Source organism: Chlorocebus sabaeus, chromosome 4 (assembly GCF_047675955.1).
Source record: "Chlorocebus sabaeus isolate Y175 chromosome 4, mChlSab1.0.hap1, whole genome shotgun sequence".
NCBI lineage: Eukaryota > Metazoa > Chordata > Mammalia > Primates > Cercopithecidae > Chlorocebus > Chlorocebus sabaeus.
This window is the reverse complement of record NC_132907.1, coordinates 8,282,403-8,308,898: the sequence shown is the minus strand read 5'-3', so window position 1 is coordinate 8,308,898 and position 26,496 is coordinate 8,282,403. Positions and strand designations below refer to the sequence as shown.

The following is a 26,496-nucleotide window of genomic DNA, read 5'->3' as shown; positions in this document are numbered from 1 at the left end:
GGGTGTGCCGACTTGACTTTAGTTGGGGGTTGGGGAAGTCACGGCTGGGGGAAAAGCGTCCGGTGGTTTGTTGGTAAAGAGGGTGCGTGGTGGGCTCTGGGGAATGGAGGAGGGCGCAACGGCTGTGGGTGGACTGTGGAAACGGGCGGTGGCAGTGCCGGGGTAGTTGTCCTGCTGGTCTGGTTTTGGGATCCTGGGCTGGAGAAATGAGATCCCAAAGAGCTGGGGATGGGCTCAGAGCGACCCACGAAAATACAACGGGCCAAGTAAAATGAACCCAGCCATTAACAGTGCACAAAGCGCTGGCACACGGTCCACGTCTGGTGACGCAGGCTGCCCGAAGCGCTCCAACCATTTTGCAAGCCTGGGAGAGCAAGAGGGGCTCTGCAGGTCTAGCCGCCGCCCCTGTCCGGCTCCGGCCAGTCGGAGTTTTTCACCTGACAGACCAATAGGAAAGAACACGGGTCCCAACTTGGACTTTATAGTCTGAGCTCTCAGCATCTAAGGAATTATTTCTCAAAAAAACAAAAGCCAACTCCTAGCTCTATAAAACTCGTGTGTGAGTTTTGGCTAGGAAAAAGCCACAAAGTAGAGCAAGAAGTAGGGTATTCAGGGTAAAACACACACTTTAAAGACAAAACAGAAAACTTCCTTTCTCCTTGTACCCCCTTTATTTGTTAACAGGGGAACAGTGCTGGAATGTCTTGCAAAAATGCTGTCACTAAATGCAGATATCTGTGCTGTTCTTTGATCTGTCTGGGGAGCTGTTCCAAGGGCACCAAGCATGGTGGAAAGATCGATGTTCCAAAGGCATTGTGGAATACTCAATTACACCAAAGGTGTAAAAACGTTTATGTTACCATGTTCTTGAAACATTTAGCGGCTACCAAGATGGTAGCTATTTAAATTAATTAAAATAAGATAAAAATAAGAAATTCACTCCCTCAGTTCCACTAGCCATATTTCAAATGCTCAGTAGCCACATGTGGCTCCCTTATTGGACAGCAACGTGTCAAACATTTCCATCACTTCATAAAGTTCTACTGGAGAATGCTGCTATAGAGTTCAAAATGAATGCTGGTTAAAAAAAAAGAACGGGAAGGAAGGAAGGAAGGAAGGAGGGAGGGAAGGAAGGAAGGAAGGAAAGAAAGAAGGAAAAGAAATTACATTATGACTGATACCAGCCACATTTTAGGACACTCTTGGAGTTTCTGTTACTTGGCACTAGTGTGAGAAGCTTTAAAGTCAGAATTGCAGTATCTTCCTGCTAAAAGAGACCTTGGGGAACACTTCAGCCAAACACCTAATTTATTTTATAGGCAAGAGAAATCAGGCCCAGAGAAGTTAAGAGATGCCCCCAAAGTTATGTCATAAATTTGGAAAAAAGATAAGGTCGCCTAACAGGGTCCAGTATACTTTGTAACAGACCAGGACAGCTTTCTAGGCGAATTCATCTTATAGAAAGGCAGCTTGACTGAAAATTTTAGGCAAGAGTACCCTTTTACAAGAAAAAATACTGCTAAGTATTCCTCCAGGAAGAAATTCCATTTAACAAAGGGTAAGGAGGAGCATGGGGAATAATACTGTCTCCCAAACTAAAAATGTATTATTGGTAGTGTCATAGATTTATATAATGCCTTTTCTAAGAGGCTAATTGGGATAACACTGTGGTAATTCTACTTTAAAAATTCTGAGTGAATGGGATTATCCTCTTAAAGAGCTAAAAAGCTTTCTTAAGGTCAGGGAGGAAAAGCATTACCTAAGGTGAAAATTGTTAGCAAAGCATAATCTTTCTCAAATTTGATAAAGATAATCGTGTATACTGATTATGATACAACTGGGATGGAATTGGCTCAGGAATGTTAATAAGAAACAAAACTTTTTCTTTTTTCTTGGAGATAGAGTCCCGCTCTGTCACCAAGGCTGGAGTGCAGTGGCACGATCTCTGCTTACTGAAAGGTCCACCTCCTGGGTTCACGCCATTCTCCTGCCTCAGCCCCCCGAATAGCTGGGACTACAGGCGTCTGCCACCACACCCAGCTAATTTTTTCTTTCTTTTTTTTTTTTTTTTTTTTTTTTTTGTAGTTTTAGTAGAGATGGGGTTTCACCGTGTTAGCTAGGATGGTCTCGATCTCCTGACCTCGTGATCTGCCTGCCTCGGCCTCCCAGAGTACTGGGATTACAGGCATGAGTCACTGCGCCCAGCCCAAACAAAACATTAGTACAAATTACACTATCTGAAACTTACAAGGCAGCAGAATACATCATAAAGACTTAGACAAAGCATAAGCTTTCTTGTTTGTTTTGTTTTGTTCTGTCTTTTGGGTTTGTTTTGTTTTGTTTTTAATGCCATGTTTGTATTCTATATACCTTATTGTTAATTAGGAGTGAACTGTTGGTATTAATTCTGCTCTTTTATAGTAGCTACCCTTTAATTTAACCCTTAGTGAAGGATCCCCAAAGTGTCCAAATAAGAGTACTTATGAATATTAAATAATTTTAAATTAATAACAAATTCTTTTAAAAGTGTAGGTTTACATTTATATTTGAATTATTGTCTTTATTTCTCTTCTTAATCTGCCATTTGCATGTGGTTGAGCATTCTTCCTATTCTCCCTAAAATCCAGTATCCTACGAGAAAATGTTTCACTTCTTCAAGTGCCTGTAGACATGGTAGAAGGCCTCAACTTCTCCATGGCTGACGACTGAGAAGGCTGATCTGACTTGGAAGAGACTGTGTGGCCAAAAGCCAATTGGCTGTATCACATGGTAACTGTATGATTATGCATGTGCTTTAAATCTCCCTGTGCCTCAGTTTCCTCATTTGTAAAATGTAGAACAAAATGTGCTACCCTCAAACTTTGTTATAAAGATTAAATGAGCTATTCAGCATAAAGCACAGGGCTGGAAAAGTGATAAACTGCAGTAAAAATTAGCCATTCTTAATATAATGCAAAGAATTTCCACTTCTATACCATCAAGTTCCTTATTCACCCATAGTGGGGTTATCACAGCAGAAAGAAGTAGGTCATCCGAGAGGTGGGAATTGGTTCAGGATGAGATTTACCTTTGAAGAGGCAAAACTTTCTTATGTTTTAAAATACCATGACTTAAGTGTACAGGTTGCCTTATTTCCCTTTCACTGACATCATGCCCCTAGGATTTTTTTTTTTTTAAAAAAGGGATGCTTTATTATACTTGTTGGCCACTTGGTTGCTGAAAAGGCACTGAAAACTCAGAGTCTATCCTCTTTTCACCCTGGTTGACCTTTGGAATGCTGTTGTCAGCCAAGATGACATTGATATCTTTAGTCTCCTGCTAGCTTGAATTCTTTAGGGCAGAGTCTGCTCAGATTGTCTCCTGATGTCATTCCAAATGTCTGATGGCCATCTATGGCAATTTGGTTGGGCAAAAGCCTGCTGGGTAGGGGTAGCCAACAGAATGCCGAATGGAGAGTTCTGTTCAAGAGGACCTAGAAGTAGTTCTGTTAGACATATGATCAACACTGCAACTCTGTTAGGGGACTGTACCATTTCTTGAGAAATAGAAGTATAATCATTTTGCGTTTTTGGTTCTAATAAAGTCCCACCTGAGATGTTTATGATTCATACTGATTTTATGATTAAGTATGTATTACAGAAAAAAAACAAACTTAGAGAATGTCAGTAAAAATTTTATATCTGATATTCATGCTAACGTTAGTTATTAAATGAAGACCCCAAGTTAAGACAAAGGAGTTTAGAAAAGAAGGAATAAAGGCTACTGCATGGCAAAATGTGCATTATTCTCTCTATCTTTCTAGGTATTTTTTGTTTTACTTTTTTTTCTTTCTTTCTTTTCTTTTCTTTTTTTTTTTTTTTTTTTCCTGAGATGGAGTCTTGCTCTGTTGCCCAGGCTCGAGTGCAGTGGCGTGATCTTGGCTGTCTGCAACCTCTGCCTCTCGTAGAGATGGGGTTTCGACATGTTGGCCGGGTTGGTCTTGAACTCCTGACCTGAGGTAATCTGCCCGCCTTGGCCTCCCAAAGTTCTGGGATTACAGGCTTGAGCCACTGTACCTGGCCATTTCTAGGTAATTTTTCAAATGACTATATTCTACTTCTCTGGAGCTTACAAAATTATTTCTAAAATATTTTATTTATAATCCTAAATTTTAAACCAAACAATATAATAGAAAATGTTATGTTTTCAAGAAGGTAAGATCATGCATAGATCTATATGCTTTCAATACATAATTTTATAGATATTCTGGAACAAGGAGGCACATAGTTATATCAATATTCTAATTTCTTAGGAAGAAAGAGAATTTTCACTGGGAGGAAGTTTCTGAATTATTTTGTAATATGGTGAGAATTAAAAGTAAAACTCAATAAAACTTTTAAATTTAAGTCAACGATTAAAACCAGTTTGTTTCACCAAAGTACTGATTGAGTCAAAGACTCAAACCAAAGGCCAGATTTTCTATGGACTATTACTTATTTATTTATTTATACTAAATTTGTAGTTAAATCTTTTTAATCAGTAATGTTCTTCGTCATAATACAATGATATCTGGAGGATATATACAAAAATAATACTATCTTATTAGAATGTGGGTTGAAATGAATGTCTGAAGTACCTAACATTTAATGGCCACATACTATTTGTCAGACTCTGTATTAATTGCCTTATAAACTTTATTTCCTTTTATTCAAAGAACAACCTTTTAGACATGTACTATTATTGTACCCATTTTACAGATTTTACAAACTAAAGCTATGCGTGCTGACATGACCTGCCCAGGGCCACATAGTTCGTAAGTGCCAAATGACATAAAACCAATGTGTTTGTTTCCAATATTCTACTCTTAGCTATGAAGCTATACTGCTTCCTTGTATTCATAACATTTGTTCACTTATAGGGATAATATAATAGATATTTTTGTCCCACCAGAAAATATTTCAGAAATACATATCTAAATGCATGTCATTCTCTTTAAGGTAGACACTTAAGAATGACTATTCATTTATTTCAGTAATGTTGTCTTTGCTCAAGTCTATTTAGAAATCTCCTCAGGGATTTGCTACACAGTCTTAAAACTGGCCTGATTGTTGGCAAATCTTAATCATTAAGGATGAATTTTTTGCCAAAAGTAAATCCAAGCCAAATGTAGTAAACAGGATGAAAACTAAGATTTGATTACAAAACTTTAGATGATTTGATATTTGTCTCATAAATTGACACTAATTGAAGATATAAAAGAGGAATTTCAAAGGTATTTTTGATACAATTGTATAGCCTTTAAGGAGACAGTTTTGACAAGTAACACTCGTAAAAGGTCTGGTAATTCTTTAAAAAGTCATTTTCACTAAATTAGTAGTCATAGATCATGTATAAACAGCATGGGAAATGTTCTTTTCAAAGAGTATAAAATGGGCAGCGAAGGGTAACTCAGAAACTCTGGACCAGAATCCACGTTTAGACACTAAATAACTGTTTTGACCTTAATTTTCTAAATGTCCTTTTTGTAAAATGGGGGAGGTGGCAGGAACTACCCATGATAATGATTTTGCTGAGAGAAGCTCATGAAATTGTACTTCTCTGGCCACTTAGTGCTTTGCATATAGCAAATTCTCAACAAATGTTAGCTATTGTATACCATTTCACTTTCAAGAACTATCCCATATTCCTGGAGAACATCTCAATGTTGTAGTTATCTAACGATATTTTAAAAGATGTTTTCTTTTCTGTCAGTTTCATGCTTCCAAACAGTTATTTTATGTAAAGTATTTAATATGTAAAGTAAATATAAACATATTTATGGTTGCATGTTTATTCAGTTAATATGTATTATACCAAGAAGTCTTACATGTTGTACCGCTAACTGTTTTATCCTTGTCAGCGTTCTGCATAATATTGTCTTTAGATAAACTTTTTTGGGGGTATTCTTAATGTATTTCATCAGATTTATGAAAGTAATGACACACACATTTGCCCAGAATAAGTCTCCAAGATTTTATTTTTTAGTTACCTCAGACATCTTCTAAATTGTTTATTCATTATATAATCTTAAATTTAAGGGAACTGTGCATAAATATGTTGAATTAGTGGCTTCTTATTAGATCCCAGTGAACTCCTCTTAAATCGGTGCCCTTATCTGTGTAGCATATGCGCAGTTGTGATGTTGTGAAAGTTTGTCTTTACATCACTCTCTTCCCTATACTCACGTTCAGCAGGCTCTGCTTTCATTTTGGCATGCTCCACTCACCCAGCAGCAATTTTTACAATCAGTAATAGCTGTTTCACGAGTGGCTTCTTTCTCCTTTGGGCCTTCCACTGACGCGACCTACAAGGTCCTTTCATCCCTCAGCCACCCCTTTATGTCCCCGGAATTCTTTCCAACTATGTTCTATGAGAGGAGCCGGCCACTTCAGCCGCTTAATCCATGACACGGTATCAATGTGCAACCACTTTAAATGAACCTCTCTTCAAAAGTTTTCTGAAAAGAATTCATAATCAGAAGGAGTATCCATGCTTCCATAGATACCCTGCTGTGTTGGTCAAGAGGTGTTTTAGGGAGCACTTTCAGTGTGTCTCAGGTCCCTCCTGCCAGCAGCCACTTCATTTGTCCACACAGATCTAAGCCTTGGATGCAAGTAAATGGGAAACCTGACTCTTACTTGAAGAAGCAGTTTTGTTTCTGAAAATGTTGATATTGGAAGATGAACTTTCTATCAGCAAAAGATTAAGATACTCCTTGAAAATTTATACACTTAAAAAAATTGTACGTTGTATTACCTGTTCCTCTGGTCTCTTTTTCTATTACCTGTTTGCAATATGAGGCATGCAGCCACTGCATGTCCCTTGTGCCACAGTGACTATGTTGTCAATCAGACTTACCCTGTGTGCTCTCCCTTCTGCCCCACCAAAGTCACCAGAGGTATAATTAGTTATTGTTTATCCAGAAATGTCTTGAACAGGGTTTAAGAACTCTTTAAAGAGAATATGTGCCACTTGTTGGATGAAAAAGAATTTGAAAGGGTTGGGGAGAGATTTAGGGTTAGAGGGCAAATTTCATTCTGCCTTCTATCTCTTCTGTTAAATCACAGATAAAGCATCTTCCTATGTGCAAAGACATGGTACATAAACAAATATTTCCCAACTTAGTGTAGTCTTAAATCTGTAAATAAAGAGTATCTATATCAAATGGAATGCATTTTATATTGAAAATCATCACTCAAGATTCGGAATGAAGAAATAAGATTCTAAGTAACAGATTTTGAACACTACTAAAGTAAGAAACATTCTACAACATTCTTATTCCTTTTGACCCCTTTAGCAAAGGCTAAATAGCTAGTCAACAGATTTCCTCCCAACTATTCCATTTACTTCCTTTCTTTCTTCCAGCTGGCTGGCCTTCCTTCCTTCCTTCCTTCCTTCCTTCCTTCCTTCCTTCCTTCCTTCCTTCCTTTGTCTTTACTGCTTCCTCTCTTCATTTTCAGTTGTAAATTCTTTATTATCAGTTGTGAACTCAGTAAAGCTACACACACACACACACACACACACACACACACACACACACACACACAACTGGTTAACAGGATTTTTCCTTTGTGTTGGAAAATTACATTTTCTGTTTCAGAACCATAGGGTATTATTATTTTTTGATGTATCAGAATCACTTCAAAATAAAACACCAACACTAAAGGAGCTTATTTCTAAACAATTGATGATGCATGTTATAGATAATATGGTCATAGAATAACTTCTATGATTTTTTTTGTTATTAATCACTGTAATTACTCTTTGATTGCAATGATGATTAACTTACAATGAATAAGGTCTGTGCTTGTGTTGGTTATATAGTACTTATGAAGGATTTATGTTCATGCATCCACACAGTCTCATCTCATCCTTACATAGCTGTGAGCCTATGGCCACAAAATAAACTCACCCACAGGAGAATAAAGCCTGTGGTTTCTCTCACATTATCACTGGGCTATAACCTCTTAAACTCCACAGGTCAGTGATGATTAATTGAGCATTCTAAAACTTGGTGAATGTATATGCTCTACGCTCTCATACTCCCCATAATAAGCACTATCTGTATTGTTTTAATGACTATCCTGAAGAGTTTGCTCAAGCCGTTTTATCACATTTCAAGCTGTATTATTTAGCATCTTAAACTTAAGAAAAACTTGAGAATGATTTTTTTCTGGCTTTTCGCTGGTATTCGATGACACTTATTTTCCAGTCTACATAAGATAATTAAAATAAATGAACTACTCAACACAGTAGTGTTTAATTATAGCAAACAATACATTTTAAAAGGTAAAGTCTATAGTTGTGTGCATATGCTCCCTTTCATCTTTTGGGACTTGGGATCACTAAGTGTTAGTTTTCTTGTTACTGTAGAGTAGGAGAACTGATCCTCCTCACAAAACAGGGCTCCTTGTGAGGATGTTAACAGCTGAGCTCAAAGAACAGTTCATGAAAGTGCCTCAGAGTCACCTAGGTGCCTGCTAAAATACAGATTCATGGGCCCCACCCCAGACCCACTTAGCTGCAATCTCAGAAATCTGCATTGTAACAGGCTCCTCAGGTGGTTCTTGCATAGCACTTTTTTGCATGCCACTCTCTTAAGGTGAGGGGAAGCATAAGACCCACAGGTCTCTCTAATGCCATAACTTTTTGTTCTCTCCATTTGTTATTAACTCCTGTTCTCTTCACTAATGTTAACAAATATTGGGGAACTTTTAAAGTCATGAGAACCTTTCAAGATAGTAAGATAAATCTTGATTCAAAATTGTAAACAAGAAAAAAAGACATGTCACAAATATTTTGCCTGTTGAAATTAGAAAACCAGTTAAGCAATATGGAAACCTAATTATCTCAAATTTCTGTACTATTCTTCATCTTTACTTAATTGAGGGATAGCCATTATCTTCTCTTGGATGGAATCTGTTCATTGGGTCCTGATACCTCTGCAAAACCTGTAAAATGGGCTTCAAATCCAGGGACCTCTACCATTGGTGATAAGTAACTCCCAAACATTTTCATCCTTCAGTGACTGCCAGCTGCTGTGAACCCAGACTCCGTGAAACTAGGACTGGCACTGGTCATAGTCACTTGAGGAATGTGGCTTCTCTGTAAAGAGATTCTCAATCAATGCAAATGTTCCTTATGACCTCAGTAATCATCTCCATCTGCCAAGCAGTCATAAAGGGCCTGCACAACTTTGCCATCGTTGTCAACAGAGTGATCCATATCTTAGGTCTTTAACCTCTTTTATATTAAGATTTTTTAAAAAATACATTAATCGTGTTTTAGTTCTGTCCTTGTGAATATAAAAAAGCAATAATAAATGATTATTACTATTGCGAAAGTATTGCTTTAGTTTACAAGTTTTCCTTAAAAATATTGAACTCACCAACTGTATTTATCCATTCTTTCAATCCATTTATTCACCATACATAACCTAAATACCTGTAGGTAGCAGACATACTGTACTAGGATTCAAATATTTTTAATACTGTTTCTTGTTCCAACATTTTCCTGACCTAAACAAATACATTATCATGCTGGCTTATAGTAGTGTGTGTGGAGAATATCTTTCTAAGTTTAAAAATTGTCCCCTCGTTGTATAAAATTAAAAATATTGGGCCGGGCGCGGTGGCTCAAGCCTGTAATCCCAGCACTTAGGGAGGCCGAGACGGGTGGATCACGAGGTCAGGAGATCGAGACCATCCTGGCTAACACGGTGAAACCCCGTCTCTACTAAAAATACAAAAAACTAGCCGGGCGAGGTGGCGGGCGCCTGTAGTCCCGGCTACTGCGGAGGCTGAGGCAGGAGAATGGCTTGAACCCGGGAGGCGGAGTTTGCAGTGAGCTGAGATCCGGCCACTGCACTCCAGTCCGGGCTACAGAGCAAGACTCCGTCTCAAAAAAAAAATAAAAATAAAAAAAAAATAAAAATATTAAATGACCATTCAGTACTTTTTGTCAATTTAGCATTATAGTGCATACTGCAAAGTTTAAAAGCTTTATGTCATAATATAATTTTGAGAATGAGACTTTTTGTATTATGTTACTAGGGTCCCCAAGTGGAAAAAATATGGCCTGCTGCTCTGGAGTGTATTGCAAAGTGATTTTGTTTTGCCCACTGACTTCACAGGCTAGATACCGTGTCAATTTTAATTACTTGGAATGCCTACATGGTGGGCTACTTATAGCAATAGGGACAGGGTGGGGCATGTCATTGCAGACAGGAACCCGCCAATAATGGTCCAGATTCCTTCTGAGACTTCCTCACATGAAACAGAGGAAATGTCTTTCATTGGGTATCTAAAACTTGTGTACATGTGTACAAAATGGGCAAAAAGACCCATCCATTCATTAGCCTCACAGAGGTTAAGTGACTTGTTTCCAGTCACAAAATTACTTTGCAGTGAAACAAGAGTCTAACTCAAACCTTCCTACTTCTGCTCTGGTGCTCTTTGAAGAACACTCAGCAACTCTAATGAGGAAGCCTTTATGATCCTTCAGAAGCAGACAAGGGACGAGTCACTCATTTTCACTAAAACCCCTTTGGGATGCAGGGCAATGACTAAACTTACTTGAAAGTCTTGTGATTTTGCACATTTTCCTTTGACACTCCTATCTTTCAAATTGCTAGAAATGGATGTTATTTACTGACTACTTTGCTTGCAATTGATTTGCGTACTGTTACTGCATATTGTTAAATGGTTTGTTGATTAATGACTAATGTTGATTTGGACTAAATGTAATGGAATAAGCAAATATATTTTCAAATTTAGATATATAATTTAGTTGCTAAAAGGTGTTGTTAGTCATAAAAATGTTGATTGTTTTAGATCAATCCCTTGCAGGGGAACCCTGGCCACAATTTCCTCCCATATTTTTTTTCAATTTTTAAGCTTTACCTCTTCTCTTTTTCTTACTAATTTGCATGTCTGGGTTTTAAAGCTATCACTTCTATGAGCAAGTACTGTTCCAAAGCCCAGGACTAAGATAAATTCTTATAAATTCAGAATGTGGTAGATTTCAACTAAGCAGTTTCTTTTCTGGAGATCCAGAAGACAAATATTTGGCTTGAATATTAATATTTTCATGACCCTGAGTGGATCAATATATTGTACAAATATTATCTACAAATTATATAAATATGATATATTTACTAATATAATTAATACTTTTGGAATTAATATAAGATAGTTGTATATACACACAGACAAGCTAGTCAGTTGTTAAGTCAGTTATATGAACTATATAATGTATTATGCACTTAAATATATACATATGCTTATGTGTTAGTATATTTTGTGTTTTTAATTACTTTCAATCTTAAAACCCTATATTTCAACCTATATTCTTGATTTCTACATTTATCTTTTAAATATATATATTACCTTTGATTATTTTTTATTTCTGATATTTCATATACATTCATAAATATTTCCAGTTTGGAAATCCTTTTAAAAGGTAAAACGAATAAAAAATGTTTGTACCATAGATGTTTTAGTACATTTATAGTCTTTGTATTTTTTAGAACTATATTTTAATATGCTGTGATAAAAATGTGTATTTCTCTAACAAGGTATTGTTTGGTAACTGAGAAGTGTTCTTCAAAGGAATGTAATTCACATTAATTTTCCATGTGATCATTGTTACTTATAGTTTAATAGTCAACATGTTTAAAGTCTAATTAGAAAAAAAATCACTGGATATTAAGTTGGGAAACAGACCCAAGTCTGTATCTATATAGCCACCTTGGTGACCTTTGGTAAATTTCATTTTTGTTATTTGATTTCATTTTCTTTGAAAATGAGACGCTGAAAGCTTTAAAGCTTTCTTCCCATAACTCTGAAATAGTTTATGAGCTTAAAAAAAATAGGACTAAAAGAAATGTGTGGGCATTATTACCTGGCTGCCCAGTATTTTCATGGACACAGACTTGTAACATACTCTGAAAGTTCCTTTAAGGAAAATAACTCTGTAGATACGAATAGCAAGGGAAAAGGGATCAATAAGAAAAAGAAGGGGAAATGAGTTAATGACAGGGGAAGAGAAGTAGGCAGTAGAAATGATTCCCACTTACTTGTGTTTTATCTATAGTCTAGTTATTCCTATTTGAAACCTACTGGCACCAGGTATTATCAACAGGGATGAGTAATATGTAATTTTTATCTTTACTGGGTTACATTTGGCACATGGACAGTTGACAGCTGTCAGTCAGGTGGCTGGTCAATGAGGAGATACATATAAAGCTGCCAAAATATTTTGTTGCTTTAAATACTTATAAGTAAATCATTTTAGCTGGAAATTTTGTTGCATTGAAATTAAATAGGCTGATATTTAAAATATAATTAATTGAAGTTAATTACTGGTAGAATCAAGATTTTCCCTATTAATATGTAAGGTTAAATAACATGTTTTTCCAAGTGTCTTTCTGAAACAGGAAAACAATTTTTCTCCACTGTAAATAAGCTGTCTTTAAGATAGGAAGATATCTTGCAAATAATGCTTGAAATGCCTATGTTTTAATGTTAAATATTTAGAGCAGGTGTAAATAAATGCTACTTTAAACTCCAATATTTTATTAAAATAAACCATTCCTATATATTGAGGGAGTTGGCATAGGTTTTTTTTTTTTTTGGTGACACGATGTTGAAGATTTATTAGAAAGGACAAACATAGCTGCATGGTGGACAAGAATTTACAGCTTCTCATAATGAAAAGAAAAAAAAATGTGATTTTAGATTAAATCTACAATTCAGGCACAGTTAAAATGATAAATTTAGTTATTTTGAAATACTTGAGCTATATCTAACATTATTTCCAGTAGATTCATTTATACTTTAATAATTGACAGAGTCATAAACAATAGTTTGACAGAAGCTTTTGGTTTGCTTATACTTAATAACAATGTAATAATTATAGCCAATGGTAATGCACGTGAAAACTTAACAAATATAATTCTGAAGTTGAAATAAGAACACATGTTGTTCAGTTTTGCAGTAGCCATCATCTTTAAAAGTAAATATTGTGATTGTTTAGGAATGTAGTATTTAACAGACTAGAAAAATAAAAGTAAAATTTTCAAGTGCATGAAATACATACTAATTCTTTAAGAGACTAATGAAGTTATTCTAAAAATTTAGCGACTATAGTTACTCAGGTGTCTGAATTAATATAATGAAACATAATGAAGCATGACAAAATATATGAAAGTAGCAGCTTTATCGCAATAAATACATACATATTTTTAAATGGTTTAATAATTTGAAATATAACATACATGTAACAATTTATAATAAAAAGTATATTTGGGTTTAATGTTTTAAAATATGGGTTCATTAAAATGTTTGTGGATAACATTATGTTTTTAAAATATTAGATATTTTGCTTGGGTGGAGTAGTTCTGATAACTTTTTAAACCACAAATATTTCACAATTTTCAACAGTAATTACGACAGTTTAAAAGAGTGTGTTAGTTATACATTTGTGGCATATCCATATCGTCATTGATTTAAAATTTATTTCAGATACAGCGGTCATTATTTTTTTCCACTATACAATCATGTATTAAGGATGTAGATTGAAAGTTATTTATGGGATCATCAGAATAAAACAATTGCCTCATAGTATTAGTAATTTATGTTGGTAGGAGTCTTTTCTTTCTTAAGCACCAATTCTACCCCCCGCAGCCTAGAAAATTGATTTTATGCATAATAATTTATAACATTCTTGATCAATGTATACTGTTGTTTCTGTTAAATTAATTAGCCCATGTTGCTTGTGAATATGGAATTTGGTTATTAAAATGGTTTCATATGTTTACTATGTATAGGCTCTAGCTTTGAGCTGCTTACTTGCTTAAATAAATGTTTTCAATTTACTATAATACAACAATTTGTAGAAAAATGCTGTGAAGCATAGTTAAAAGAATGAATCCCTGAAATAGAATCACTTTTTAAAAATATGTCCTAACATGTGGTCTCATTTTTTCATGTTTTGCATTAATTAAAATCCTATTCTGAAGAAAATATTTTTGCCTAAACTTTTGAATTCACAAAATAAAAATAAAAAATATATAAATATACTAATTTTAGAAATCAATGATGTAAAAACCTGCTTTAATACTGTCTTATTGTTAATTTCAAAGATTTTTCTCAAAAGACACTCTTTATAAAGTAATGAGAAAATATTGCCACTTTTAATTATTAAATAATATTTACTATAATACAATTTACTTTAATTATTAAACATGCAATATATTTTAAATTATTTAATTATACATGCAATATATGTTTTAAAAATATATTAAAATAAAGTTAATTGCGTATTCTCTCTATTCATGTTCTTGTAGCATGCACACATTTTAAAAAGCCAGTACATGTAATTTTCGAAAACAGTGTGTACCACCATTGCACCTTTTTATTTGGGAGATTTATTAGAAAATAGCTTTTTATTCAGAAAAGATTATGACAGAATTAGATAATTAGATAAAAGAAGACTAAAATATGTGTTAAATCATGTAACATTATAAATGTAATTAACTCTTCATCTTCCAAAGATTGAAAACAGTAATGAAAGAGACCAATATTTAAAAATGGAATCTTTTTTAAAACCTAAAAAAGAAAAAAAACTAAAAAATTATTATATGCTAACAGCTTTACTTTCACACCAGGCAAATCCACTGTTGAGTGAGTTGGCTCTGATTCCAATGGTCTCATCAACTTTGTGAACACAGGTACCTCAGTGGTGCCTCTTTCAAGACAACAAAATTAACTTTTAGAGATTAAAAAATATATTTTGGCAATTGAAACTCACCAGTGCCTTTCTGCTTCTCCAGGAAGTTGTACCCGTCAGCACCTGCTGAGGGCTTTGTTGTCCAAATCCTGACAGGTAAAAAAATTCCTGTAGAATAAAGCCAGACCAGCTGGCTTTGAAGAGAAACCCCCCAGTTTGGGCTGCGTTTGCCTCCTCTCCTTTTCTATGAAGACCGAGGCTTTGCCCCCTTGATCGTCAAGCCGTGAGATGCGTGATCTCTCTGCACAAGTGTCTGGCAGGCCGAGGTGCACCTGTTTCTGTCACTCTGGAGTAAATTTAGCTGTAAAGGTATCACTGACAACCAGACCTTTGTCAGTGCTGGCGAAAGAACACAGAATTGCTTCCCTCCCCTCCCCCCTCCCGACCCCCTATGCTGCTAGTTCCAATGGAAAATATCCAATCGGAAGTCTATCCAAAAATCATTCCTAAAAAATGAAATTGCTTTCATATGGTATAAAAAAGTAAGTTTCCTCATTTCAAGCAGATTTTAAAATTACATTTCCAAGAATAATCTTGGAACAAGACAAGTTTTCGTTCAATTAATTGTGGCTGGAAACTTTTTAATGGAAACGTAGCACATACTTACTTCATTTCAGGTTATTAAATTGTGTTAAGCATTAAAGTTATTTGCCATTCTTTGCTGCAACTCATTTGTTCTTTTCGATTCTAAGAAATATTAGAAGGTTAAATAACTTATCACAGAGGAGAGATTAATCATGCTACCAAAATTAGAATGTGTGTAGTTCTGAGGGACTGGATGTCAAAATTATATGCTCATAGCACTAAAACCATTGGGAATCTAGGATGCCACTAGAACATGTAAAATGGCAGCTAAGGTCTGTGCAATCCCTTCATGTTTAGAAACTGGCTAAAGCTTGAGTGCTCTTATCTTTTGGTTAAGGTAAGGACATTTATCATTTATGTGAATGTTTTAGACTAATTTCTTTATTAGTGGTTTGAGAAATATTCCTTTTGAGGAAAATAGAGAGGCAAGCAATATTCATGAATATGTCTGACATAAATAAAATAGTTAAGATATATACAGCAGTCCAAGGAGTAACATCCTTAGCCAAAGCATTCTGAACTTCTGCCTTAATAATTATGATTTCTTAAGTGGAGTTAAAAAGAGTTGTATGGAGTACCTGTTCTACTATATTATTGCTGTTTACAGGAGTTGGGTGTGATAGAAAAGGAAAGCTGGGTCAAAATAAAAAATGCTTTGTAAAATAAACAAAGTTCCTATTTACTTACTATGCATAAACAGCCACTCACCAAGCCTCATTTCTCCACAGGGCACCACTTTCAGATAAAAACATAGACCTGAATGGCATCATCCAGTATCCAAGGAAACCATGTAAGTACCTCTCTCACTGTGTACTTCTGTTATTCAGATTTTAAAAGCTAGCTGAGTACTGAATAAGTGAGTGTTTTTATTTAGTAATTATAAGGGAGGTACTTTTTAGGAGCCTGCTAAAAAGAAACAGGTTCTTGATCGTTACGTGCGTCATACCAAAACTCTCATGTTTTCATCATATTTCATAAAATTATGTGTTTAGTCCCAATCTCTCCATCAATTCTCATTCTTAGGTACAAAATAGCTACTCAAAGTCCTAATGAATTGGAAGTTTCAAACTTTTCCAAGACCCAAACAATGTTTCAAAGTCCTTGTGCCAGGAGTACTTTCTTAATTGTAGTTAAACTTGTTAAATTTAAAAAATTAAGAAAAAATTCCTTGGAAAATAATGGTTTACTGGTAAACATTTATGGCAATTTATTTGGCTGTAGGCTTGCTTGAAGAGTGAGCAAGTGAGCAAAGAGACAAGATTACATATTTAAACCAAGAAAAGTATCTTGAAAGTAAGTGTAATGACCAAGATGCAAAAATCTGTTTGGGGAAATGGTTGGGAGGTTGGCACATTATTTTATTTCTCCCCTTCCCCAAAACTAATGTACATTTCTGCAGCTAGTATCAAGGTTCTAATTCATGTTCAGGAGTTTTGAAATCTACTGTGGAAATTTAGTTTCTAAACAACATGCTACTCTGGAGAAAGACATTCCTAAAATATTTGAAATTTCTACTATTTCCTTACTTGGACTTTATTTTTATTTTTATTTTTGTATTTGTACTATCTACTTTTAAAATTAAATTATTTTCAATATGAAATGATTTTTCATTATTGTTTACATACCTTTTCACAAAATACTTAACATTTTCTATATACTTATGTAATTATAGACATCGTTTTTTCCTTCTAAATTCACTGTATGATTTACCTAGTCTTTAAATACAGACATATTACATTTCATCGAGGGTGGTTTGAGAGTTTTTCATATATATATTTTTTTGCTTTTGTCACTCGTGTGTATTTCTACTTTTCCTCCGCAGTATGGCTCCTTGCTAAGCATAAATGGTAGAGATTATCTCACAGTTTCTCTGAAGAATGAGAGAGATCCTTCATGTTCAATAACTAACTGCAGGAACATTTCACTTTATCACATAATTATGCCAAATTCTATTGTTTATGCATTTGCATATTTCTGCCTTTTAATATATGTTACCTAACGCATCTTTCTAAATTGAGAAAAGTTGTGTCAGACTAAGGAATTCGCTGGAACTTTGGAAGGGCCTCCTCACCCAATAAGAAGACTTGGCTAGGAACTGAATTTTTTATGTAACTTATAAACTTCACAAATGTGGAGGTTGAGGCCAGAAGTGCTACCTTCTAAAGTAGGAATTCCTTGCTGCATAACAAAGGTAGGCTTTTGCTGAGTAAAGTTGGAAGCAGAGAGGGCTTAGAATAGATGTTTATAAAGAAAGATTTGAAGGAGAAGACAAAGTAATGTTATAATTCGCTATCCTGAGAAAATGAAATCTTTTGAAATTCATTATCCTTGTAATACAAGGAAAATGAAAATCTATAGTACAGTGCTCAAGGCACAATTTTAACTGTTTACATTAAAATATAAATGTTTCCAGAAAAAAATTTAAATTTGACATATTTAATGAAACCTCCTATAACAAAAGGAAAATTGCTATAGAAATAGATTATATATATGTATATATACACATTTATGTATATATTTGAGATTTTCCATTCATCGGTAGTAGCCTCTCTAATGTAGACCAACTTTGTTCAGTAGAACTTTCTGTGATAATGGACATGTTCCATAGTTGCACCATCCAATATGGTACTCACTAGCCATATGTGGCTATTGAGTGTACTTGAAACATGGCTAGTGCAACAAAGAAACTTAATTTTGAATTTTATTTACATTTAATTAATTTAAATATAAATAGCCCACATGTAACTAGCGGCTACCATATAATCAACCTAGTTCTGGTCTAGATCGCTTAGAAATGTGGAGAGAGTCAAATATGTACAGATTTGATATCACTATCAGTTATATCAACTACCATTGACCATAACTAAAATCATTAATGCCTGAAGAACTGTGCTCCAACATTAATTTAGCAGGAGTTTGAGAAATACTGTCATGTGATAGGCCAAATTGTAAAGAGTACTATTTTGTTTTCATCAGAAATTAAATACCCTCTTGCAGAGATTTTCTATTTCCTTTGATATTCTGTCATACAATATAATTTTTAATGTTTACTTTAACATTTGAGTTATCATTACAGTAGGATTTCTTTATGATACTTTCTCAGAGATGAATGCTTTTCATATGGTCGATAGGAGTACATCATAAAATTGCTTTATAAGCCTGGGATAGCAACTTTTAAAATGGCCCATTGTAAACAAGACTACATGAAAAAGATAAATACACTAATGAAAATTCTAGCTATGGGGACAAATATTTTTTAAAGTTTAGTTATAATTGGCTGGGCATAGTGGCTCATGACTGTAATCTCAGCACTTTGGGAGGCCAAGGTGAGTGGATCATCTGAGGTCAGTAGTTCAAAACCAGCCTGACCAATATTGGTGAAACCCTAGCTCTACTGAAAATACAAAATTAGCTGGGCGTGGTGGCAGGCGTCTGTAATCGCAGCTGCTTGGGAGGCTGAGGCAAGAATATCGCTTGAACCCGGGAGGTGGAGGTTCCAGTGAGCTGAGACCATGCCATTGTACTCTAGCCTGGGCAGCAAGAGTAAAACTCCATCTAAAAAAAAAAAGAAAGAAAGAAAGAAAAGAAAACGAAAAAGTTTTGTTACTATTTCTGCAATACAACTTGGCAAGTAATTCCAAAAATGTAATCGGTCTCAAAAAGTGCTCCCTAGCCTTGTTTCTCCAAAAGTTGACTCTCCTCCAAAGCACACATCAGAGTTTAAATCTCCCATGACCTTTTCAGGCATTTAGTGAAATTGATCATTAGCATTTGTGATGATACTTTTATAATAATGCTAGACAGTAATATTATAGATGGGATAATTGACTGTAAAATAATATTGAAATTTTTAAATTTGCATAGATTTTAAAAGTCAGTAAATTCATATTTTGAATGCTGATCATTTGTAGGACATTGAACCCTAGAGACTCTGGGAAATGCTTTTTTAAATGGGAGACATCCATCCTTTTAGGAACTCCATTTATTAGACCTGGGCATGTTCTTTTGGAAGGATTGGATTCAGATGAGTGTGAGAGAAGAGACTTCCTTTGGCAGAACCTTGGAAAAGCTACTCAGTGTTCCTTCTGCAGCAAAACAGTAGGATTCTGCATAAAACACACTTTCTAATGAATTATTTGACTTCAGAAAACTTTTTAAACTTCTCTAGAGATCCCTTTCCCTTGCCTTAGAATGAAAAAATTAAAAAGCATGAGGTGCTGTTGAAGAGCAATAAACAAACAGGAAAAGTGGGATGGACAGTTGAATTGTATGGGTTGTGTTTATTTGCAAAGATACTGTTGGAAGTATAGCAGTCACATGCTTTATTTGACTGCTCCTAAACCAAGCCTTATTTGAAACAAACAAGGAGAACCAACAACCACATTTGTAGACCCAGTTTTTTGGTGTCCTATTTTTTTTCCTTTTGGTATCTTCAGTTAAGTAGCCAACCACTTTCATATTCCCTGATCTGTTTTCAGAAAAAGGGCCCACGCTTGCTCAGAAACCAGTGTTCTGTGTGGAGAAAACAAGGTTCTCCATGGAGAGAATCCTACAAATCTCTGATATCTGCATGTTTGAGAAACTACCTTCATTCAGACACATGGACTGTAACTTCTGAGTCCTTAACCATCACCTCAAATTAGTATGTATTTGTCTACTTTTAAGTGTATTTAACTTTTTGTTATGAAAATTAAGAATATATTAGAAAAGTAGAGGGAAAACGGCAATGAAATTTTATATAACCATACCTACCTTTGACAGTTATCATCTCATGGGTCAGCTTGTTTCATAATTGTTGTTTCCACTTTCCACTTCCACCTCAAATTATTTTGAAGCGAATCCCAGACATGACATCATTTTATCTGGTAACATTTCAGTCTTTATCTTTAAAAGATTAAGATTCTTTTAAACTTAAAAATGAACCACATCTAGAAAATTAACCACACTTAAAAAGTCAACATTTTCTTACTATTCTCAAATATACAAAACCAATATTCAACATTTTCTGGTTGTCTCCTAAAGTTTTGTATTCTTTACTATTTTAAGCAGGATACAAATAAGGTCCATACATTGTAATTGGTTAATATGTCTCCTCTTTTAATCTATAGGTTTATGTTTATTTTTCCTTGTTTCTTAAGAAACTGGATTGTTTGTGCTGTAGAGCTTTCCATAGTCTGCTTTTGCTGATGCATTGCTGCAGAGTCATTTAATGAGCTCCTCAGCCCTGTTTCTTACCTGTTAATGAGTAGTGAAGACTTGATCAAATTCATTTAGGGGATGGGGGGCAAGACTACTGGCTCTTTCTCTTTTTGTGATATTATCAGTTGGAGTTGATCGTTGCCTACGTCTATTTATTCCTTAGAGCTTGAAACGGCAATATAACTGTCATTTCTGGTTTATTTATTGAGTGGAATGCTTCTATAAAGATAAACTAGTTTGCTAGAGTTTCAATTTTTATAAGAAAATCAGGATGGATGCTTGATTCTCTCCCTTTATCAGTTCTTAATATAGTGTGTGGTTCCTTAACATCCTCTAAAGTTTACCAATGGTTTTAAAAATTTCATTATGAACATTAATATGCTTCAAGCTATTGCAGATATCATACTTATGAACGCCCAGTTTGCCACATCTCTGAGTACTCAAAGTTTATCTCAGTTGGTTCCTCTGTGTTTTTGAAAGAACCTCCAGTTTTTGAGAGCTTCCAGGATAATTGATGTGACCAAATATAACAGGCTCATCTTTAACATTTCCTTTCCAAACCTGGAATCAGGCAATTATCCAAGAAATTCTAGTTCTATTTTTTTTTGGCCTTGGAACTAGTACTTGAAAACGGTAATCTTGAAATTAGTGAGCTCATTGCTACTGACTTTGTCCTTAATATAGGTCTTTTCAAAGGAAAAAGCTCTAAAAAAATCTGTGTGTGTGTGTGTGTGTGTGTGTGTGTGTGTTAATTTTAAAATTAAATACATCAGGAGCTCATGCTAATACTTCCTATTAATATACAGACCAACAGGTTTTTAATTTAGTCACATAGATCTAGTATCATATCAATGTCCTTTCTCCCCAACTGACCATCCTACAATCTTAATTCTTAATGATACTAACGTACTTATTTGCGCATGCTACAATACACTTACAACAGGCTCAGAATAATAATACCAAGACTACTATCATCAGTAGTGATGGACACATCCTGTGTACACCCTGTGTACAGCCCCCTTCTTCTCTTTCAAGATGTATGTCTTACTGAGGTTTTAAGTCATGTAGAATTGTTTCTTTTGGTGTGATTATGCCACCAGCTAGATATAGATAGATTCACTTGGCTCTTTTTGCTTTCAATTTTTCGGGATTAAAATGTTAGCTAGGAGAGACCAGAGCAGTGCATAGTCTTCCTCATTTCTCACTACTGAGGTTCTACCTAATTGCATATAAATTAAGAGATTTTTCCATTCTGGCTGGTGAGAAAAGGCCTATTTCCAACCCTAGGAAGGTGCCAGGTACTGTTGTCCATATAATTATTTCAGATGCTTCTTTCCCCAGCCTTGGGTAGCTTCCTCATGCACATATCCAGATCTCTGTGACTCTCTGCAGATTTCAAGGGATTGTTGTCTGTACACCTGCTCTCTCCTGAACTCTGTCCTGTAAGCTTTAGCCACTTTATTATCCCATACCTTCACCTCTGTTTCCTCAACTCGTGGAGTTTGCTTCCCTTGAGTTAGTTGCCCCTCCTGTGCCACTACTAAGAAACCTTCACGGTCTTAAGCCAGAGCCATCATAGGATTCACCTCCCTCAGGGATCAACATCCTTTGTGGTCTGATAGCTCATGTCTTGACAGCCATTGTTTCATATATTTTGTCGGGGTTTATTTTTGGTTGTTTTAGGAAGCAGGGCACATCCAGTCCCTTTCAGTCCATCTTGGCTAGAAATGGAAGTCTCCCCAGTTGTTTCTTAAAAAGTTCAGCTATAGCTTGTTAATCCAAACAGCTTCTTAATATGATACTCAATATTTAAATTAAATTTAAAAATATTCTGATTGATGTGTGTTTGTCTGTGTGTAGGAAATCTTTCTGAAATACTGCTGTAGTCTTAAAACTGCCAGTGCCACTTCATGACCTCTTCTTGGCATATTTCCTCCCAACTAGGTTTCCCCCGACAGATGAGTCCTTTCTTATTTTCTGCCACTTAGAGGCAATTTTTTGGTTCACTCATTCATTTCTTTAACAGACATTTTTTGATTACTCATTATGTGTCATATGAAGTGTTGAGAATACAGTGGTGAATAAAACACCACTCATTCCCTTAAAAATGTTGCAATTTTATTTTCATACAGAAACTTGAACATAAATGTTCACGGCAACTTTATTTGTAATAGCCCCAAACTGGAAATGACCAGATGCCCATCAATGGGTGAATGGTTGGACAGAATGTGATATAAGCTTGCTATAGACTGCAACAATAAAGACTAGAAAACTTTTATTACGGGTAACAACTTGGATGAACCTCAAGGAAATTGTGCTGAGTGAAAGAAAAACCTGTCTTATAAAAATACATTAATGAATGATTTCATTTATACAACCTTCATGAAATAAAATCTTCATGGAGAAAGATTAGTGGTAGCCAGGGGTTAGGGAGGGGAAGGGGAGAGGGTGGGGTGTGCATAAAGTGGTAGCACTAGGGAGTCTTATGGTGATGGTATAGTTAAGTGTCTTGATTGTGCTAGTGGTTACTCAAAGCTACACATGTGATACAATGACATAGAGCTATACACACATACACAAACAAAAATAAGTGTATGTACAGTTGGTGAAATATCTATGGATTCTATGAAAAGCTCCATGGATTGTACCATTGTCAGTTTCCTGGTTTTGTAGTTTTGCAAGATGTTAACATTGAGAATGGGGACTGGATGAAGGGTGCACAGGACCTTCTTGTACGTTTCTTTGCACATTTTTTGTGAATTTTTAATTATTTTAAAATAAAAAATTAAAAAATATCTTGCAATTTTGTGGAGGGTATAAAGAACTAAATAGCCAATTATAATAGCCAATTGTATACTACCTTTCACTGAAAATTTTTATTAATTTTTATTTTCTGAAATAAGAACTGGTTGTTCACTAAATCCTTTAAAACTTATTCTGAGAAAACATTCCAGTGTATGTCAGTAGTATAGTTGACAGAGTATTTCTCTGCCATCTTCTGTCATCATCTTGTGGTAACTATGTAGTCCAGATTTTTATTATGGCCATGGTCTTTTTTTGGCTATCTCTGTCTCTATAGCTGAGAAAAACATTAGTTATTTCTTGTGCTTATTTCAGTAAAGGGGAAGTAATACATACGTATGGAGGAATACCTTGTTCACATTCCCAAGTCCTAAGACGTCTCTACTACTCTCATCTCTTAAAGCTTCCCTGTCAGGTCATGCTTCTATTCGCAGGACATGTATTAGCAGTAATGCACTAGCAAAATAGTTGTGTTGATTCTCCTCTACCCCAACTAAAGTAATGTGCCCTCCTTTTACAGCCTCAGTAAAATACCTTAACCATACAAGGCAAACATTTTACAAGAATGAGCATGTATTACTACAAAGCAACAGGAGGCTCATGTTCTCACAACATGTTCAAAATGTAAGCACAAAGACCCACTCCAGATTTAAATATCAATGAGTTTTGGAATACACACAGCTTTGGCTCATTTCTGGCCCTCTTCTGCCATCAGCATGTATCAGCCAAAGCTTTACTCTGACCCATTTAGAAATAGCCTTTGTATGTGAAGATGAACGCATAGTTGTAGTGGGTTTTTTACATAGTCACTTATTACTATAGCTTATTTTAATTTAGTGACAGATTGTCATATATTTTGAGTTTTCTCAAGTTATAAAAGTTTTTTTTTCTTTCTTGGAACTAAGTAGAACATATATTATTTCTGATATGTTGAGGGAAACTTATATTTTGGTTTTGTTCGTATTATTAGAAAAGTTACTCAATATGAATTTGTGCTCTTGTGACATTGTGACAACTCAGTCGTCCTAGAATTATTAGGCTCTTTCTAAATTTCACAAATCCTTGAATAGGTGAATTATTAGGCTCTTTCTAAATTTCACAAATCCTTGAATAGGCTGGAAATACTTTATTTTTTTATTTTTTCCCCCAAAACTCACCCCCTCTTCTCAGTGTCAGGAAAACCTCCTTGGAGTTACTACTGGACTAAGTGTCTGACTCTGTGCCTATGTGGGTTGCTGGAATATTTACCAGGCAGAAAACATTCTTGGAGTTTTTAATTTGATCTATCTCCTTGAAATAAAAATCACAAAAGTTGTGTATAGGTACCATTGGTTTGTGTCCTTTAACTTGAGGAGTATAACAGCCAATTTGAAATTACCTAGGTTTACTTTGTGAAAGTCACCAGTTAGTTCTGTCTTTGGCCTCATGCTTCTTTTTAAAAAATTGATGAATTAATTGGGTCTTGGGCCATTTATTTTGAATTTTGCTAATATAGTCATAATGTACTTTACATTTGACAGGTCATTTATGGTTGATTCAATCCCAAGACTTCCTCATTTTTTATTGTAGTCAGTTGTGTACTACTTTTCATTTAAAATGTTTATTAATTTTGATTTTCTGAAATGAAACCCAGTTATGTGCTAAATCTTTTAAAATCATTCTAAGAAAACAGTCAAGTTTGTGTATACTCGACTTAGAATATTTCTGATAGTTTGTGGTGACTCTGTGGTCCTGATTTTTATATGGCCATGATCTTTTCTGTGTCCTAGCCTTCTCATATCTCTCTCTATTGCTGAAAAAATTATTAGTTATTCCTTGTTGTTAATTATTTCTTTAAAATGCAGTTGTAAGGATTCTCAAAGTTACATAACGTTCCACAAATTCTATACTTTTTCTTTAACTTTATGATTGTACCAGTGTTAAAATGGATATACACAACCATACTGTTAAAAATATTACAAGCATTTTTGGAAGCAGTATAGTTTCCATAGATTTGGAAAACCACTGAAAAGGATTTTTGTTTTTTTTTTTTTTTTTGGACAGAGTCTCGCACTGTTGCCTGGGCTGGAGTGCAATGGCGTCATCTCATCTCACGGCAACCTCTGCCTCGCAGGTTCAAGCGATTCTCCTTGCCTCAGCCTCCCAAGTAGCTGGGATTACAGGCACCTGCCACCATGCCCGGCTAATTTTTTTTTGTATTTTTAGTAGAGATGGGGTTTCACGATGTTGGCCAGACTGTGAAGAAGTATTTCTTTTAAAGTTGGCTAAATATTCTTGAATGGTTGATTTTGGAACAAGAATTGCATAGCCACCACTATAATCCCTCCAGTTTATAATGAGAAGGCATTTGCCCCATCTTCCTTGCCTCCTCTGCTTCTGCCTGAACAAAAGTGTTCCACCTGCAGCAAACCTATCAGTCCCTGGACCAAACTCAACAATAGGAAGCATATTTGGAGCCTTTGACTCTCTTTTCTTCATTGGGTACATATAGTGGCCCTGCTACTACTGCTGGGCTCCTGTGTTACTGCTTATTCTGAGCTGGAATCTGTGCAGTTCACTAGATCTGGGAGGCCATGATTCCGAATTATATCTCAGGGGCCAATGTGCTCTATAGACATGGAAATTGTCCCCTTCTGTCTACACGGGACTAAGCCTCTGCTAAGTTTCCTTGGATCTTTGGATGCTGTCACTATGCTCTAATTCCACTCTGTGGTGTTTCATGAAATAGGATCAGATCTGATGATGGCCACCATCTGCCTGATATCTGAGTATTCCTGATAGTTACTGCTACTTCTGCCTGATATGATGCTCTATTACTTACAGCTGCTTGCATGACTTCAGCGCTCTTTCTGCCCTCTGAATATAGTGCCTTTCTGTCTTACGGATCTGTGTATGTCAGTTGTGAATAGTTTCTGCTGTATATTTGTGATCCCAAATGTGTGTCCTGGCTAGTATTGCTAAATGTCCCTTGTGCTTCACACCTGTATCAGAGAGAAGGGCCTCAGACACAATGAGTCTTTCCAGACTCTGAAGGGTGGCATCTCACTGATTGCACCATAGTATGAGGCTCATTCACCCTCTTGTCTCTCCATAGCTCTTCTT

At 35.3% G+C, this 26,496-nt stretch overlaps 1 protein-coding gene across 6 annotated transcripts in view; it reads left to right on the top strand.

Annotated features, from left to right (window-relative positions):
• The window catches only part of LOC103224320 (protein PPP5D1-like), a 96,340-nt gene that overhangs the window by 6,267 nt on the left and 63,577 nt on the right, over positions 1 to 26,496 (top strand). For 3 of the 6 annotated variants that reach the window (XR_012092711.1, XR_012092709.1, XM_073014630.1), the window contains exons 2-5: positions 2,628 to 2,769; positions 3,871 to 4,069; positions 16,122 to 16,183; positions 19,872 to 20,035. Coding sequence is in view for 2 of the 6 variants with exons in the window: in XM_073014632.1 (XP_072870733.1) it covers positions 16,154 to 16,183 (30 nt within the window). In the remaining 4 variants the exon portion in view is untranslated. Of the gene's footprint in view, positions 1 to 2,627; positions 2,770 to 3,870; positions 4,070 to 14,338; positions 16,184 to 19,871; positions 20,036 to 26,496 lie in introns of those variants that run through there. The other 3 variants (XR_012092710.1, XM_073014632.1, XM_073014631.1) reach the window with 3 other exon arrangements.